The 13,907-nt window shown below is 42.1% G+C and overlaps 1 protein-coding gene across 1 annotated transcript in view; it reads left to right on the plus strand.

Annotated features, from left to right (window-relative positions):
• The window catches only part of SLC15A1 (solute carrier family 15 member 1), a 40,775-nt gene that overhangs the window by 7,254 nt on the left and 19,614 nt on the right, over positions 1–13,907 (plus strand). Inside the window, exons 2-9 of the mRNA XM_026058185.1 lie at positions 159–272; positions 4,132–4,163; positions 8,015–8,099; positions 8,194–8,335; positions 9,609–9,728; positions 10,387–10,486; positions 10,748–10,838; positions 12,412–12,495. Coding sequence (XP_025913970.1) covers positions 159–272; positions 4,132–4,163; positions 8,015–8,099; positions 8,194–8,335; positions 9,609–9,728; positions 10,387–10,486; positions 10,748–10,838; positions 12,412–12,495 — 768 coding nt within the window. The remainder of the gene's footprint in view (positions 1–158; positions 273–4,131; positions 4,164–8,014; positions 8,100–8,193; positions 8,336–9,608; positions 9,729–10,386; positions 10,487–10,747; positions 10,839–12,411; positions 12,496–13,907) is intronic.

A 13,907-nucleotide genomic window follows, 5' to 3' on the forward strand; every position in this document is an offset into this window, starting at 1 on the left:
CCGGGCGACACCGCACCCGCCCGCGTCGCCTCGGCCGTCGCCCAGCCGCGAAGCCTGGCGCAGGGCTCCGGGGGTCCCGTGGGGCGCCGCGCTCCCCGGGGTGGCCCGGGCTGCTCGGCCTCCCCTTTCGCGGGGGCTGGCTGCCCTGTGGAGGGCAGAGCGGGGCCCGGCCGTGTGCCGAGGAGCATCCCCTGGCGCCCGCCRCCATCTGGGTGTCCACCACCATCCTGGCGTCGTCGCTGCCTCCTCTGCCCCCGGCGAAGGGGCAGTCGGTAATGCTATAGCTAAACTCTCTTAACCCGCGTTGAAACGCCAGTGGGAGCCCGGGGGTGTTGTCCTGGCCTGCGTAAGCTGCGCGAGCTGAACCCCAGAACGGGAAGGTTTGCCTCGAAACTTGTGAGGACCTATGGTTTGAAACCCCGGCACAAGCTAAATGTGGTGTTCCTCGTAGCTCTTAAATAAGCCTTTTTCCGAGCACTGGTGTGACCGGAGAGTTTGCCTAGGGTTGAACTAGTCACGGTGGTTTTAATACATAGAAACACAACGGAGGGGCTTAGATAAGGGCAGAGCTCATTTAGCTAGTTAATCCTCAAGACTTTGTTCCTGTCTCAATCAGAACAGTCAGCAATAGCACAAACAACTTTTTCTGTCATTTAGCTTTCTCCGTTGGGCTTAGCTGGCCCCTTAGTCCTGCAGTGTCTGAGCACATTGGTGTACCTTTCCTCACGAGCAGTCTCTGAGATGGAGAAACCTTATCTTCATTTCACACATGGGAGGAACAYGAGGGGCGCAGAAACGAGCAAGCGCCGCGGCAGCCTTGGCAAGCAAACCCACGCTGCTGGGACGGGCAGCGATAGCGATGAGTGTGTGGAGCCCAGCAGCGCTGCCTCCCAGAGCGGGCAGCCGGGTCCCGCTGCCTCCCAGAGCGGGCAGCCGGGTCCCGGCTGGCTTGGGCAGCCAGCAGGGAAGTTGCTGGTGACCCTGGGGAGAGAGAAGAACCTGATGCAGCTGTGTCTGCTCATGTAACATCAGTTTTGCTGCATTATAGATTTACTTTGACGCTTGCCGTGTCAGTGTCTTTCTGGAAGAGCAAGACCTGAAGCAGGGACTCCTGGAGTCACTTGTCTGACTGCTGCAGCATCCTTCTGTAGGCAACATAAGGCTGCTCCGGGGAGAGGAGGCAACAGGCTTTGCTGTGCTGCGAGTCACACGAATAGAGAGCAGGCTCACTCTGGAGCAGGAACACCCCTAGGTGAATGTTTAGTTGTGTACAGATTTAGTCTGGCCACAGGCATGAAGTATTTTAAACAGGTAAAGTTACTGCAGCGGTTGTGCAGAGCACGGTAGGTGCTCCTCTGTCTTGTGAAGTGACTGCAAGCTGTAAATAGCGGCAGTCTCGCTGGGCAGCTCTGTGTCTGTAATAAGCTGTGCTAATGGGAGCTGCCTGAGAAGGGAAGGAGCCGTGCTCACCTTGGCACATTCACCTTGGCAGTGAATGTTAAAAGCACAATCCAAGCAGGTGCTTGGATAGTGGTTTATTCTCACGGGATGAACCCATCCATCAATAATTCATTTAGATTTAGTGCTCAACTAGAAAACTAAGTGGCTTCTGTTTTTGCACAGTTTAAAAATATTAAAATTTCTTAAGGAAATACAGAGTGCATAACTGCTTATGGTTTTATTTTGAAAAATGTGAAGCTCTTTAGTATTTTGCAGTGAAAATGATTCAGTTTTGCAGGGTTTTTTTTGGGGGGGGGGGGGGGGGGTTGCGAAATGTACTGAGGATTGCCCAGAAGAGGGACTTACTCTGACATGCCACAAACAAAACCCATTATTTAAAATGTTGCTTTTTTCCCCACTGAAACTGATGCAAAATGCTGGGTGCTTTGTGCTTTTGGAAGTCTATTCTGCACCACCTAACCCTGAAGCTGCCTGACAGTGGAGTTGATTGGATGTAGGTTCCCRTGTTGAAATGTTGGCTTTAATACCATCAGTAATTTCCTAACCCATGCTGAAAAAGGAGAATAGTGGTATGAACTCAAAAGGGTCTAGAAATAAATATTTGTCCTTTAAAAGCATTTAAGTCAGCGTTCAATGTCCTTCTTTTAAAAAAATGACTCCAACATCCTCTCCACAAGATTTCTTGTGGAGGTGGTGCTTTCACCCTCTATCAAGAAAAAACAGCCAACTCTGAGTTCTTCAGTTCTCCAAGGCTTAGCTGACAGGAGTGAGATGCTCAGCGTGATGTTCCCCGTATGTGCTGACTGATGTATGGCACCAAGTGGTAGTGGCCAGGAGGATCCTGGTCCAGAATAGAGAATTTCATCCCTGTGGTGGATGGAGACAGTCTGGGACAGCAGGTCACTTTCTCAAGCCTTCTTCTCAAACGGAAACATGCAGGGTGTTGCTCGTGAGGTCGAAGGTGCGGTGCCCCAGATCCCCCCCCTCCGAGAAGGAGCTCCAGCATGGTCCCATAGTTGGTGCCGGGGGACCTGTCTGGGTCCTGCGTGGGACTGGGGAGAGGGCCAAAAGGCTGAGGGCAGAGGTAGCTGTGGCAAGTGACTGCATGCACTGTGCTTTTCCCTCCTGCACACCCACCTGGATGAATAAAAACTGCACTGTTAGATTTTTTTGAAAGATGAAAGTTAGGGGTCCTTAAGGTGACTGAATTCACAGCTTCAAAGCAGGTTTACTACTCTTCAATTTCTGATGTAAGGAAAAATAGAATAAAGAGATATCTAAAATAGTTCTTAGGGCTGATGCTATGAAAAAATGTCAGTGTGATGCATGTGTTCAGGAAATGTCAAAGACTGGAGGTAATCAAGGAGCTGTTATGAAAATAGTCCCTATCACTAATGCCTTGATATCCTCCAATATGTCTGCTGACATGAATTGTATAAGGGACATTTCCAGTAACGTTAACGATTCAATTATGAGTATGTTGTCTGAAGTTGGAGTCTCAGCACTTTCCAAATTATTATTATTTTTTTAAGAAAACATATTCTTGAATTTTGAGCATATTACTTTTCTGTATTTATTGTAAATATACAGGTGTCCACTTCTGTAAAGAAAAAAATGAGATTAATTCACTTTAAATTGTTGAAAGTTACTTTACTCAGTATCTTGTCGAACTAAAGTACTGTGTTGCTGTCAGCTGTTTGTATCTATCGTGGACTATGTACTAGATAATACTGATGTTAGCAAATCTATTTTTCTTATAATGGTCTGTTATGGGCATGCTTCATTGGTAAGCAGGGATTTCAAAGTTCATGTCTTGTACTTGGTCTTATCTTAAAGATAATGAACTTGCTCATGTGGTTTTATAAGAAATGCTGACATCCGTTATATGGGCATATGGCCTTTATCTGAAAGGGTGCAAACTCAGCCAGAAGGCAAACTGTAACCTGTCCCCCGAGCAAAGCTTGCCCTGAAGGATAGTGCTTGGAGAGCCGTCAGCAGCAGTGAAACTGCCCGGAGCAGCCAGCAGTGGATTTATAGCTGCAAGCAGCTGTCTGCTCTCTTTGTACTCAGGACTCCTCGTGTGCTTCCAGGACTTTCTCCACCTTAAGTAAATGCATGCTAGTGTGGATCACTTAATTGGGCCATGTATTCAGTCCTTTTTAAATCTGAGCGGTGGATAGCCTCTCCCTTCTGGGAAAGGGGTGGAAGGGGCATCACCCCTTGCAGGGCATCTCGACTATACTCCTTGCTCTTGACTTATCTCCAAGGCAACATCCTGGAGACCAAGTTGAAACAGGATGTGTCTCTTGCAGGTGGTAGAGCACCCTTAGTGATGCGTTTTGAGTGATCTTAATAGGATGCAATGCTTTGTCTCACAATAATCCTTTTTGCTTTTCCTTGGGAGTACATGTGAGTCTACATGTAGCCTGGAAAACAAAATGAAATCAAGTGAATTTTTTCTACTAATTTTCTTGCACCATAAGAAGTGCCCCTTTAAGACTGAAAGCTTACTCATCCTGAACATATATTTGGATTACTGAACAATACCACGTTTACCTTTCATGAACTGCATTTTTAGTTGAGCCTTTTTTTTATGTTTTCTAGTGGTTTTAAAGAAATGTTAATTAGTAGTTTCCATTAACTTGTCTTTTTTTTTTCTCTCTCTCCCAGTAGCAAAAAGCAAGAGTAATGGCAAATCAGCGGTAAGTTTTGTTTTGTTGTTGGTGTTTTTCTTTTTTTTCCTATTCTAAAAATCTATTGTCATTCTCTTTGGGTATCCTTAACTGTGCACAAAGAAATCCATGGCTTAAAAGCACAAAGTAGTGAGCACACAAAAGATCTAAATTCCAGCTAGACATTAATACACTGGCCACCCCGATAAGATGCCCGAAGAGCCTTTGCTGGACAGGCAGGTGTCAGTCAGGAGGAGAAAGATCCCTGGAGCAGGCTCTTGTGTTGCTGAGTTGCCATCATCCACTGACTCTGCTTCAGGAATTTTTTTTTTTTTTTTTTTTTTGCCTTTCATGTTAGTGTTATTCCTCTTCAATCTTTGAACTAGTAATGATTGCTGTCTCAGCAATACTATCTCTCTTTGCAGTTTTGCCTTTCTTATCTTGTGAGGTTTTACTCCATGGACTTTCCCACAGCTTTCTCGCAGCTTAGCGGTTTCCTTGGCAGCCTGAGTCAAGGCTGTGCAGCTGGGCTGTATCAGACCTGGGCCTGGGATCCTCAGGGTGGGGGAACTTTACGGAGAGGATTAAAAATGTTACTTTCAGGTTACCTCTTCAGTGGTGGCTCTAGTGCTTTTTGGCCAATGTGGATCTCAACAAAAAATGTTGTAGTAGGTGTGTGCACATGCATGTGTATAATGCAACCAAGGATTAAGAGAACAATATAGTACAAAACAAGAGCAGTATAGGCTATACATTATCAAGACATAACTATGTATTCTCTTCTTGTTAGTATTATCTTGGGAGAATAAAAAAAAATGTCCATTATCTTGTGGAAGACCTTCTGGCTTTCTCCTACATGCCCCTGTTTGTGTATGTATGGCGACACAAACATTTGCATGGCATAGTGCTCAGCCCCAGTTGTGACACACAAATCTCTGCAAGCTTGGGGCAGCAGGTAAAAATCCACCAAGGGCYGCTGTGCTGCTGCATGAATGCAGAACATCTCTGGAACGCATGTAAGCACTAGTGGCTTAAAACAAAAGCCCAGCCTCTGTGGAAACTTGTTACATCACTGGTTACAACACCTCGCACCCTGTTATACAACAAACTGTTGTGTTGTGACAGCATCAAACCAGGGAAGTTTGAGAACATCAGGAAGGACAAAAAAGTTTTAGTGAGGCTTTGTTAAATTCTGGTGGGGATGGGTCCCACCATCCCTAGGCCAGGACTGTCCTGTTGCTTTTGCTCCACAGGTGGATGGACATGGGGCAGGCTTTCTCTTGCTTCACATGGGGACAGCCTCTCCTTCCCAGCTGAGTTACACCCATTTACAGTGGCAGAAACCAGCTCTGCAGTGTGGGTTACTGTTTCGGGGCCTGGCCCATTAACTGCTGAAATCAAAACCTTTTGATTATTTCTAATGGATGCTGAGCCAACCCTTCATGGTGCACCATGGTCCACCTCCTCTGGAATAGTGCTCATATCCCTCTTTTGACCTTTTCCTGCTATCCTGTTTCTTCCCCCTGTTCCCAAACAGGACCTCTTTCCTTGTCTGATTTGCAGTGTGGTGGCACAAACATTTGCATGGCATAATGATAGTGTATGGACAGGGCTGTGTGGCGTTCTTCTGTATGAACTSCAGTCCACCAAAAGTCCAAGTCTGGGCTAGTCATCTAGAGTACCTCGTACCTTCAGCTGAAGGAACAGGCACCTTCAGCAAGTGATTATCTAATTTGGGGATACATGTGGTTGGGCTTTCTTTGGAGATGCCTCTTTCTGCCCATGGAAGGTATGAGAAATCAAGGGTGACAAAATCCTATTTAGGCCTCTAACTTTTATTGCTCTAAAGCTAGATGAGTCCCACCTGGGACTCCTCCTTGGCCAAAGTGAGATTCTTTCAGTGAAGCTCATCTATCAAAGCACAAGTAAGACGCATGCTATATGTTTGGTGCAGCTAATAACCACAATTAGCACTCTTCAGGCTACTTGGTCCTCCTCATGGCTGAGTCAGACTAAGTCAGCAACGCTCTTACCACTGTATTATTTTCATTTCTCTTGCAGTATTCACAAAAAGCTTGTTGTAGCACACAGGCTTTCATACACCTAGACTTCTTCTGGGTCATCTTTCCTTGGTGTCCTGGGGTAGGATGTCTTGCTAAGGCACAAGTGCATCCATCAAAGAAATCAAGATATCCCTCAGCCTGTGTGCGCTTGCATACACTTCAGCGACTGACCTGTGCCAAAGACGCTGTTTTCCTGAATACTCTGGATTCAAATCTTGTAATTGTAATGATAGGCAAGCCCTCCTAGAAGCCCTCTAAAGCCACAGGTGAGCTGGTGGCAATGCTGTTCATTAAGGCTCTGTCCAGAGTCTCTGCTGGTGATGTAAGCTTTCTGATTTACTCATGTCAGGCAGGGTTTCCCATATAAGGCTTCTTTCCTTTGGACCTGTGACATTTTCTTTGTATTCAGTTTTATCTGAAAAACAGATTGATCCGATTCCTGAACGCTTACAACACGAAGGCAAACAATGCCATATTTTTTCTTGTTCGTGCTTCTTTTAACTTTCATGACTGTTTTACCTCTGAAATGTTTTAAACCCCCGACTAATCCTTAAAATATGCATTGCTTTTCATATAGCCGACATACACACTTTTATTTAACCTAAAGCACAAAAGCAATAAACATTTAAAGATCTACTTTACTTGGCTTTTTGACAGCATATCATGATGACTTCTGATCTCTCAGTTACTTGTAAGGCTGTGTAGCTCCTAGTTGAAATAGCTTGGACTCTGATATCCAAATAAAACCATAGTTATCTAGATTTTTCTTAGAGCTTAATTAAAACCATTTGTATCTGTAAGTTTGCTTCTTTTACATAATGAAATATTTTATTTTTTAAAAAAAGTATTGTAGGAATGACTAATCTTAACAGTCTAGGTAAGTCACTGAAGTGGATGTAAACCGGCATAGCTTCTGAGGCTTGTTTAAAAATTTGATTTTGCAACTTGCAAAATTAAACCCATAAAGGTAAACTGTGGAAGACTATATTCAACTTGTATTCCTAATAATTTTGTTAGAAATGTTATATTTTCATCCATTTAGAAAAATAGGTGGTGAGAAATTAAACTTCCTATTTCACTAATTATGCCAAACTTGTAACTGATGAGTCCTTTCCTTGCTTTGTTACAATGGCAAGAGCCTTGCCCCAAGCTGCATTATGGGGACCATTTGGATGCCTGTCGCAGCAGGAGAAGGCACAGTAAATCTACCAGTCAAAGCCAGGAAAGTTCAGGTTAGGAGTAAGAAGTCAGTTTTATCAGTAAGTCTGAGGAAATGGATGATTCTCCATCTAGTAGAGTATTTGTCAGGATGGGGAGCTTTCCTGAGGGACCTGTTTTAATAAAATGCTTACCTATCCTGACCAGAGGTATCTAACAATAGCCCTGGACTTTTAATTATGGTAGGTTGTGGGGGTCTGGGCTGTGGGGCTTTTTTGTTTGTTTGTTGTTGTTGTTCATTAATGTTGTCTTTTTGCATATTTTGGGGGTACCTGTGAAGATTACTCTATTATTAGAGGCCTAAGACTTCAAATAACTTGAAGGTCAAACATAGTGTTGCTAAATATTTCTTGCAAAGGGCAGATGAGAAGTCTGTAGAGCTCTGGAGACCACAAGGGGAAAGTGAAAATTGATTCTTGACTGAGGTAGATCAGCCTGGTTCCACAGCAGTCCATGCAGTTTCCTAACCGCTGAGTATCTACACACCCCCTGTAACATTCATACTGAGCTTGCTCAAGTTGTGGGTCACATTTAGCAGTGTTATTTTACCTGTGTTTTGCATGGCTCTGTCTGAACTCACACTGTCACACTTGCCTCCAGCCAAGCTGCTTTGGCTACCCCATCAGTATCTTCTTCATCGTCATCAATGAATTCTGCGAGCGGTTCTCCTACTATGGCATGCGAGGTATGTCCCRCGTCTTGCCTCTCCTCTTGCCTACTGTTGCTTATCCAGCCCCGATTCTGCTTTCTAACCTGTTGTTTTGTCCTCCATCCTACAGCTGTGCTCGTTTTGTATTTCAAATACTTCCTGCATTGGGAAGACAACTTGTCTACAGCCATCTACCACACGTTCGTTGCTCTGTGCTACTTGACACCAATCCTTGGAGCACTTATTGCGGACTCTTGGCTGGGAAAGTTTAAGTGAGTGCTTACTCAGAAAACAACCCAAAAACCATGGAAATTCGGTTGAGCTCAATGGTACTTGAACTGTTGCTGTAGCAAAGGATTTAGAACAACCACCTCAGAACTGGTGTTGGCTACTTCAGAATCGTTTGGGCTTTTTTTCCCATGGAAAGTTTGAGGTTTTAATTGATTTAGCTCAGAACTCAAACTTCACTACAAGTTAGCAAATATTACAGTTCTGTTAATCAGCTAATTGCATTAGTCTGCTTTCCACACATGCTGCATGTTTTCTCTCATCTGGACAAAATGTAGGCTGAACTGTAAGGAACAGAGGAGCTGCGAAAATGAATAGAAACTGGAGGTTATAATTACATTTGATTGCATCTTTACCTATTGCAGATGGTAAATTAATTGGTGAAATACTGTTTTATGTGGTATTAAGAGAGACTTTTAGAATATATTCTAAAATATTCTGTAATTAATTTCAGTATTGATTTGACAGCTCAGTGGAAAGTTTTACTGAGTTGCAACTGTTTGTTTTAAATGATGAATTCTGAATTTCTTTTGTGTGTGCTAGCTGCTCAGAAAAATAATGCTGAATGAAGTGCTTTCAAATGTAACAAATTATTTCCAACAGCCTGATCTCATTCTCCTTTGCTGATGTTGTGCTTCTAATAGTATTTACTTTGCCAGAAAAAGCACTATAAAAAGATTTTTATTGAAGGATATGAGTCAGGAATGTTAGCTGACTTGTCAAAGGTCTCCCAGAGATTAGGGATGAAGCTGGCTCTGGAGTCGAGGTTGGCTGCAGGCTGCATGATCATCTGCCGCTGTGTTGACAGCCTCTGGGAGACCAGATATGCAATCACTGTCAAGTATGCTCTGTGCATCTGGTCTGATCAGTGTAAGCTCATTGCAAATAGTTTAATATCTTGCAGTTTGTCCTGTTATGTATGAACATGCCTGGATACATGTTTGTTCACTTGTTTGGATGGCATGCTCTAAAAAAAAAAACAAACAAGTACAAGCCAAAATACACTTCCACAACACATTGATGTCTAGAGAAGAACCATTTTTCATATTTGCCTTGCTTAATTAAACAAGGCGCTCTCAAAAWTTTTCTTAAACAAAATAAACATAATAGAAATAGTATTGTGACAGAAGTATGTGGACAGATTTTTAGAGTAGCTTGTGATAAGTTATGAGTCCAGATCTAATGTCTGTGCTGTATATCCTCCTTTATTAAACATAAATGTATGTAAGTGTTTTGTATCTCCTTTCTTTATAACAGGACCATTGTTTCCCTGTCCATTGTCTATACAATTGGGCAGGCAATCATGTCTATAAGCTCCATAAATGACCTGACTGATTACAACCGGAATGGCACTCCTGATCATATTCCAGTGCACATGTGAGTTGTTTTGTACATGTGTTTTCCAAGTTGATGAAGGGTGGGACAACTTGAACCTTAAATTTATGCTGCCTGAATTATGGCTGTCTTTAAGAAAACTGTCACCCCTGATGCTTATGCACCTTTAGAAAATCTGCCATAGGCCAACTTTAATTTATACAATCATTGTTCCTGAATGGTAGTTCAAGAGATGTGTAGTCTTGTTCATACATGTTCTTGACTCCTTATTTCTAAATAGCTTCCTTCTTTCCTAGTATCTGCCTGAGATGTCTCAGGTAGTGTGTGAAGAATTTAAGCCATGCTGACTTCACCTGTGTGAAGCAGATGTTAACAAGCACCAATTTCTTTCATTTGCTCCCTGTGAATCACTGAGTTATGATCATACAGTCTACCAGGCCACAGACACTTCCATGCATCTCTGGCCTCGGTTCTCCCATCCTGATATCTGTGAGCTGTGATTAATTAAGGCTGATTAACTAAATACAGTTCTTAAAGTGGCAGATCTTTTCTTGGCTTTCTCTTATGAGAAGCCAGACTGATGACACCCATTAATGTTAAGGCATGTCTGTTGTTTAATGCTTCTGCTATTAGCTTGGGCAGTTCTATGGGCCTGCTATTCATCTAAAGGAATGGAATGATTTTTTCTTCTTTGTCCCAGTGCCCTGTCTGTTGTTGGTTTGATCCTCATTGCACTTGGTACTGGTGGCATCAAACCTTGTGTGTCAGCATTTGGTGGAGATCAGTTTGACGATGACCAGGTAACACTATTTTTCAGATTTTGGTGATCATTTTTCAATCGTGCATATATTTTTAGTAATGTTTGACTGTTGCTATACTCTAATGATATACTTATCTAGACATGTACATTAATGTAGTACTTCCTGAATACCTAAAAAAGAGGAGCTAGATAACTATTTGTGTCTTGAACTGTACCAACTGAGTTGCTGATGGTTTGATCTAGGCTGAGTGACATGGCTCAGGTCAAGCCTTTCTGAACAGCCTTTTTGTTTTCACTGCAGGAAAAACAAAGAACTAGGTTCTTCTCTATCTTTTATTTGTCCATTAATGCTGGAAGTCTTATATCCACTATAGTCACCCCAATTCTCAGAGGTAAGTCTACACGCTTGTCTATGTAATGTTAAACAGCAATAAAGAATGAGTGTTGGGTTATAGTTCTTTAGGTATAAAGCAACAGTTCAGCTCCCTCTGCTAGCTGTTGTTCTTCGACAGCTCATGAAATTATTTGGCAAGTTAATCTTCAAGTTTTCTTGTGTCTCATCCAGCTTCTCAGGAGCGAGATATTATCAAAAAAGCCAGATTGAGATCTGATTTGCCTTAGAGATCTAGTACGTCCACTCCTGAGGAGATGTGCTGAAGCCATGACTACTTATACCTCTGTGGAATTAAACCTGCTTTAGGCATAAATATGGCACTTATTCCAATAACTTTAAAATCATTACGCGAGAAAGAGAAAAATGTGTCATTAGAGTTGTCTTGTTTGGAGGGGAAGGAAAGGTGAAAGAGTGCTTTACTGTGGAAGTGAAGGCTATTTTAAAGTGTGCCTGTATAAGGTATATGAACATCCATGTACATGCAAACATGTGTGACAGAGTAAACGTCTTTGATATCATCAAAATGGGGGGTTAATTTGTTCTGATTATAATGCACAGTGTGACTTTCAACAAATGAAAGCAATAGCCTACCAAGCAAAAAGCAAACCAACTTGCTGATACACATGCATACATATGTTCATTTGCAAGCTTATACAGATGGTGTTATATGGATGTGGTTGGCATGAGTTTGGGGAAGGCTGTTCTTCTCAAAAGTAAGAAAACTATATGAGAGTTCTGAAATGAACCTAAAGCACTAGAGTAAAATTCTGGACTTTGGGTTTTTTGACAGCAGCTGGATGGAACAGGCTATATAGACATGTTTTAGATGTTTGCTTTATGCAAATTCTGTCTTTTCCCAAAATGGAAGGAGATGAACATAGGGAGCAACATGCTTCCATGCTGATACAAGATGAAAACTAACTTGGGAAAATGGTTTGAAATGACAAATGCAGCAGAAGAAAGTGATAACTTTACTTTCTGTGTGGCTTGACTAAAAGGTTAATATAATTGGAGTCAAGACAAATTAATTTGCTGCAAGCTAATATTTTGTTCTAATCAAGTTTTGTAACTCTTCTTTTAGAAGAGGTATTGCGAAAGAGGTAATACATTTTATTTAGTCTTTTGTTACTTCTCCCTTTTAATCACCACGTCCATACTTTGAGCATCATGCCAGGATGTGTGTGAAGTTTATAAAGATACATCACTGACCCCTAGGGGGTGTTTGAGAGTTCTTAAACAAGTTACACTTGTTCATAAACAGAGATGTAAGTTACATAACTTGTCGCAGAAATCTTTGTAGTCTAGATCCTTTTCCTCCAAAAAGTTGCATGTGACCCTTCTAGCAGAATTCTTCTTTTTCCTCAGTGTAAACCTACAAATCCACATGATTCCCCTTCTTAATAACGTAAATAAGTGTTTGATGCTATTGATAGTTTGATCCAATCTATTCATAAYATCCGCAAAGATTTTTTTTTTTCTTGTGTCAATAATGAATGCAATGTATGTAAAATATGTAAAATAGTGGCAGTGCTCACTTGGACTTTTATCTAAGGTTACTTTATTTGCTTCAGGTACAGAATGTGGCATTCATAGCAAACAACGATGTTACCCACTAGCCTTTGGAGTTCCTGCTGCCCTCATGGCTGTTGCACTGAGTAAGTTGAACTGTTTCCATCTTACTGCTTCATGGATACAAAAGTGATTAGAAGATAATGATTCAAGAATGAGAAGGTAGTGGAAATCTCTCAGGTATCCAACTCTACCAATACCTGACTTTTATTCTGCAGTTTTTGACTTAGGAAATTTTTATTTTGTTTTGGGATTAACCTAAAATTCTCATATTTTTACAAGGAGAAATTTTTTTTTCTTTACTGATATCTGAATTATTTGGTGTCACAGGTCATAACTGTATCCCTGGAAAAAAAGAGCTGCATACAGCATTTTCCATTCTGTAATTTTCTCAGTTGGTGGCAATTCTCTTAATGATTTTTGCATAAGACTGCAGAATTGGGGTGGGAGGGAATGTAAACCAGGGGCAAGAAAACCACTCAGACCCATTTCTTCCAGCCTATAATAGCAAAATATAACATTCACTTAGAAACATGGAACCTGACAGTGAGGCCTTCTCGGGTAGCATTTAAATGTGCTATGGAATAAATACCTATAGAGAAATACCCGTGCATGACTTTTGCTTGGATTTGCTGTTGTGCTCGAGAAAGCTAACATATACTTATTTACTCTGCTTAGGGTGTCCTGGTCTTGGCATATCTTTTCTTTTCTTCCAATGATTTTTGGAAGGACCTCAAAGGCACCTAGTTCGTCCCCTGCCTATGAGACCTGGTCAAGTCTGTCTAGATCTCTAAGTGCACGCCTAACCTATGGTGATGGGATGGTCTGTTTGAGGATTCAGTCTTCCCCAGAATTAGAAAGCAATGTGATCTGCAAAAAGGGGTTGGAAGACAGCACATTGAGCCCATTTAGCCTGTTGGTAAACTCACCCTTGAATTTTTTTTTTTTGAGAGGGCGGGGGGGACATAAATACTTCCTGTATGTTGTATAATTTGCTTTAGTGTCAATACTCTCCTATAGTGTCCTGTTGCTTGGACCACTGGGCTGTATAAATTAAAGATCTTTTGAAGGCAGTATAAGAACACTGGGAAAGAGTGGTTTTCAAAATTATCCCTTAGTCCTGGATAGAGTAATTGTCCTTGTGCTGGTGAAAGGTATTTCATATACCATAATAGTATACCAGTATTTGTCTATTAAACTGCTGCATTTTCAGTWGTTGCACTACAGATTCCTCACTGAGCTTTTTAGCTGCAGTACAAAGATGAAAAAAATGTGTTGTTGTTAAAAGCAGCCTTTAGGGCTTTTCCTAAACAGTATGGCTGGTGTGCACCACAGTATCCCTCATGGTCCTAACTGGGAGCCCGCCCAGGCCACATCTTGTCCATGCACCCAACAAGGCAGGTGGCTGCCGTGGGCGTTTGCCTGTGTTGCGCTCCACGTGCAGCAGGATAAGGCCAGGGAACGTGTTTGGACGTAGGAGTTGCAGAAACTTTCCCAA

Source organism: Apteryx rowi, unplaced genomic scaffold, assembly GCF_003343035.1.
Source record: "Apteryx rowi isolate R43461 unplaced genomic scaffold, aptRow1 scaffold_144, whole genome shotgun sequence".
Classification (NCBI taxonomy): Eukaryota; Metazoa; Chordata; class Aves; order Apterygiformes; family Apterygidae; genus Apteryx; species Apteryx rowi.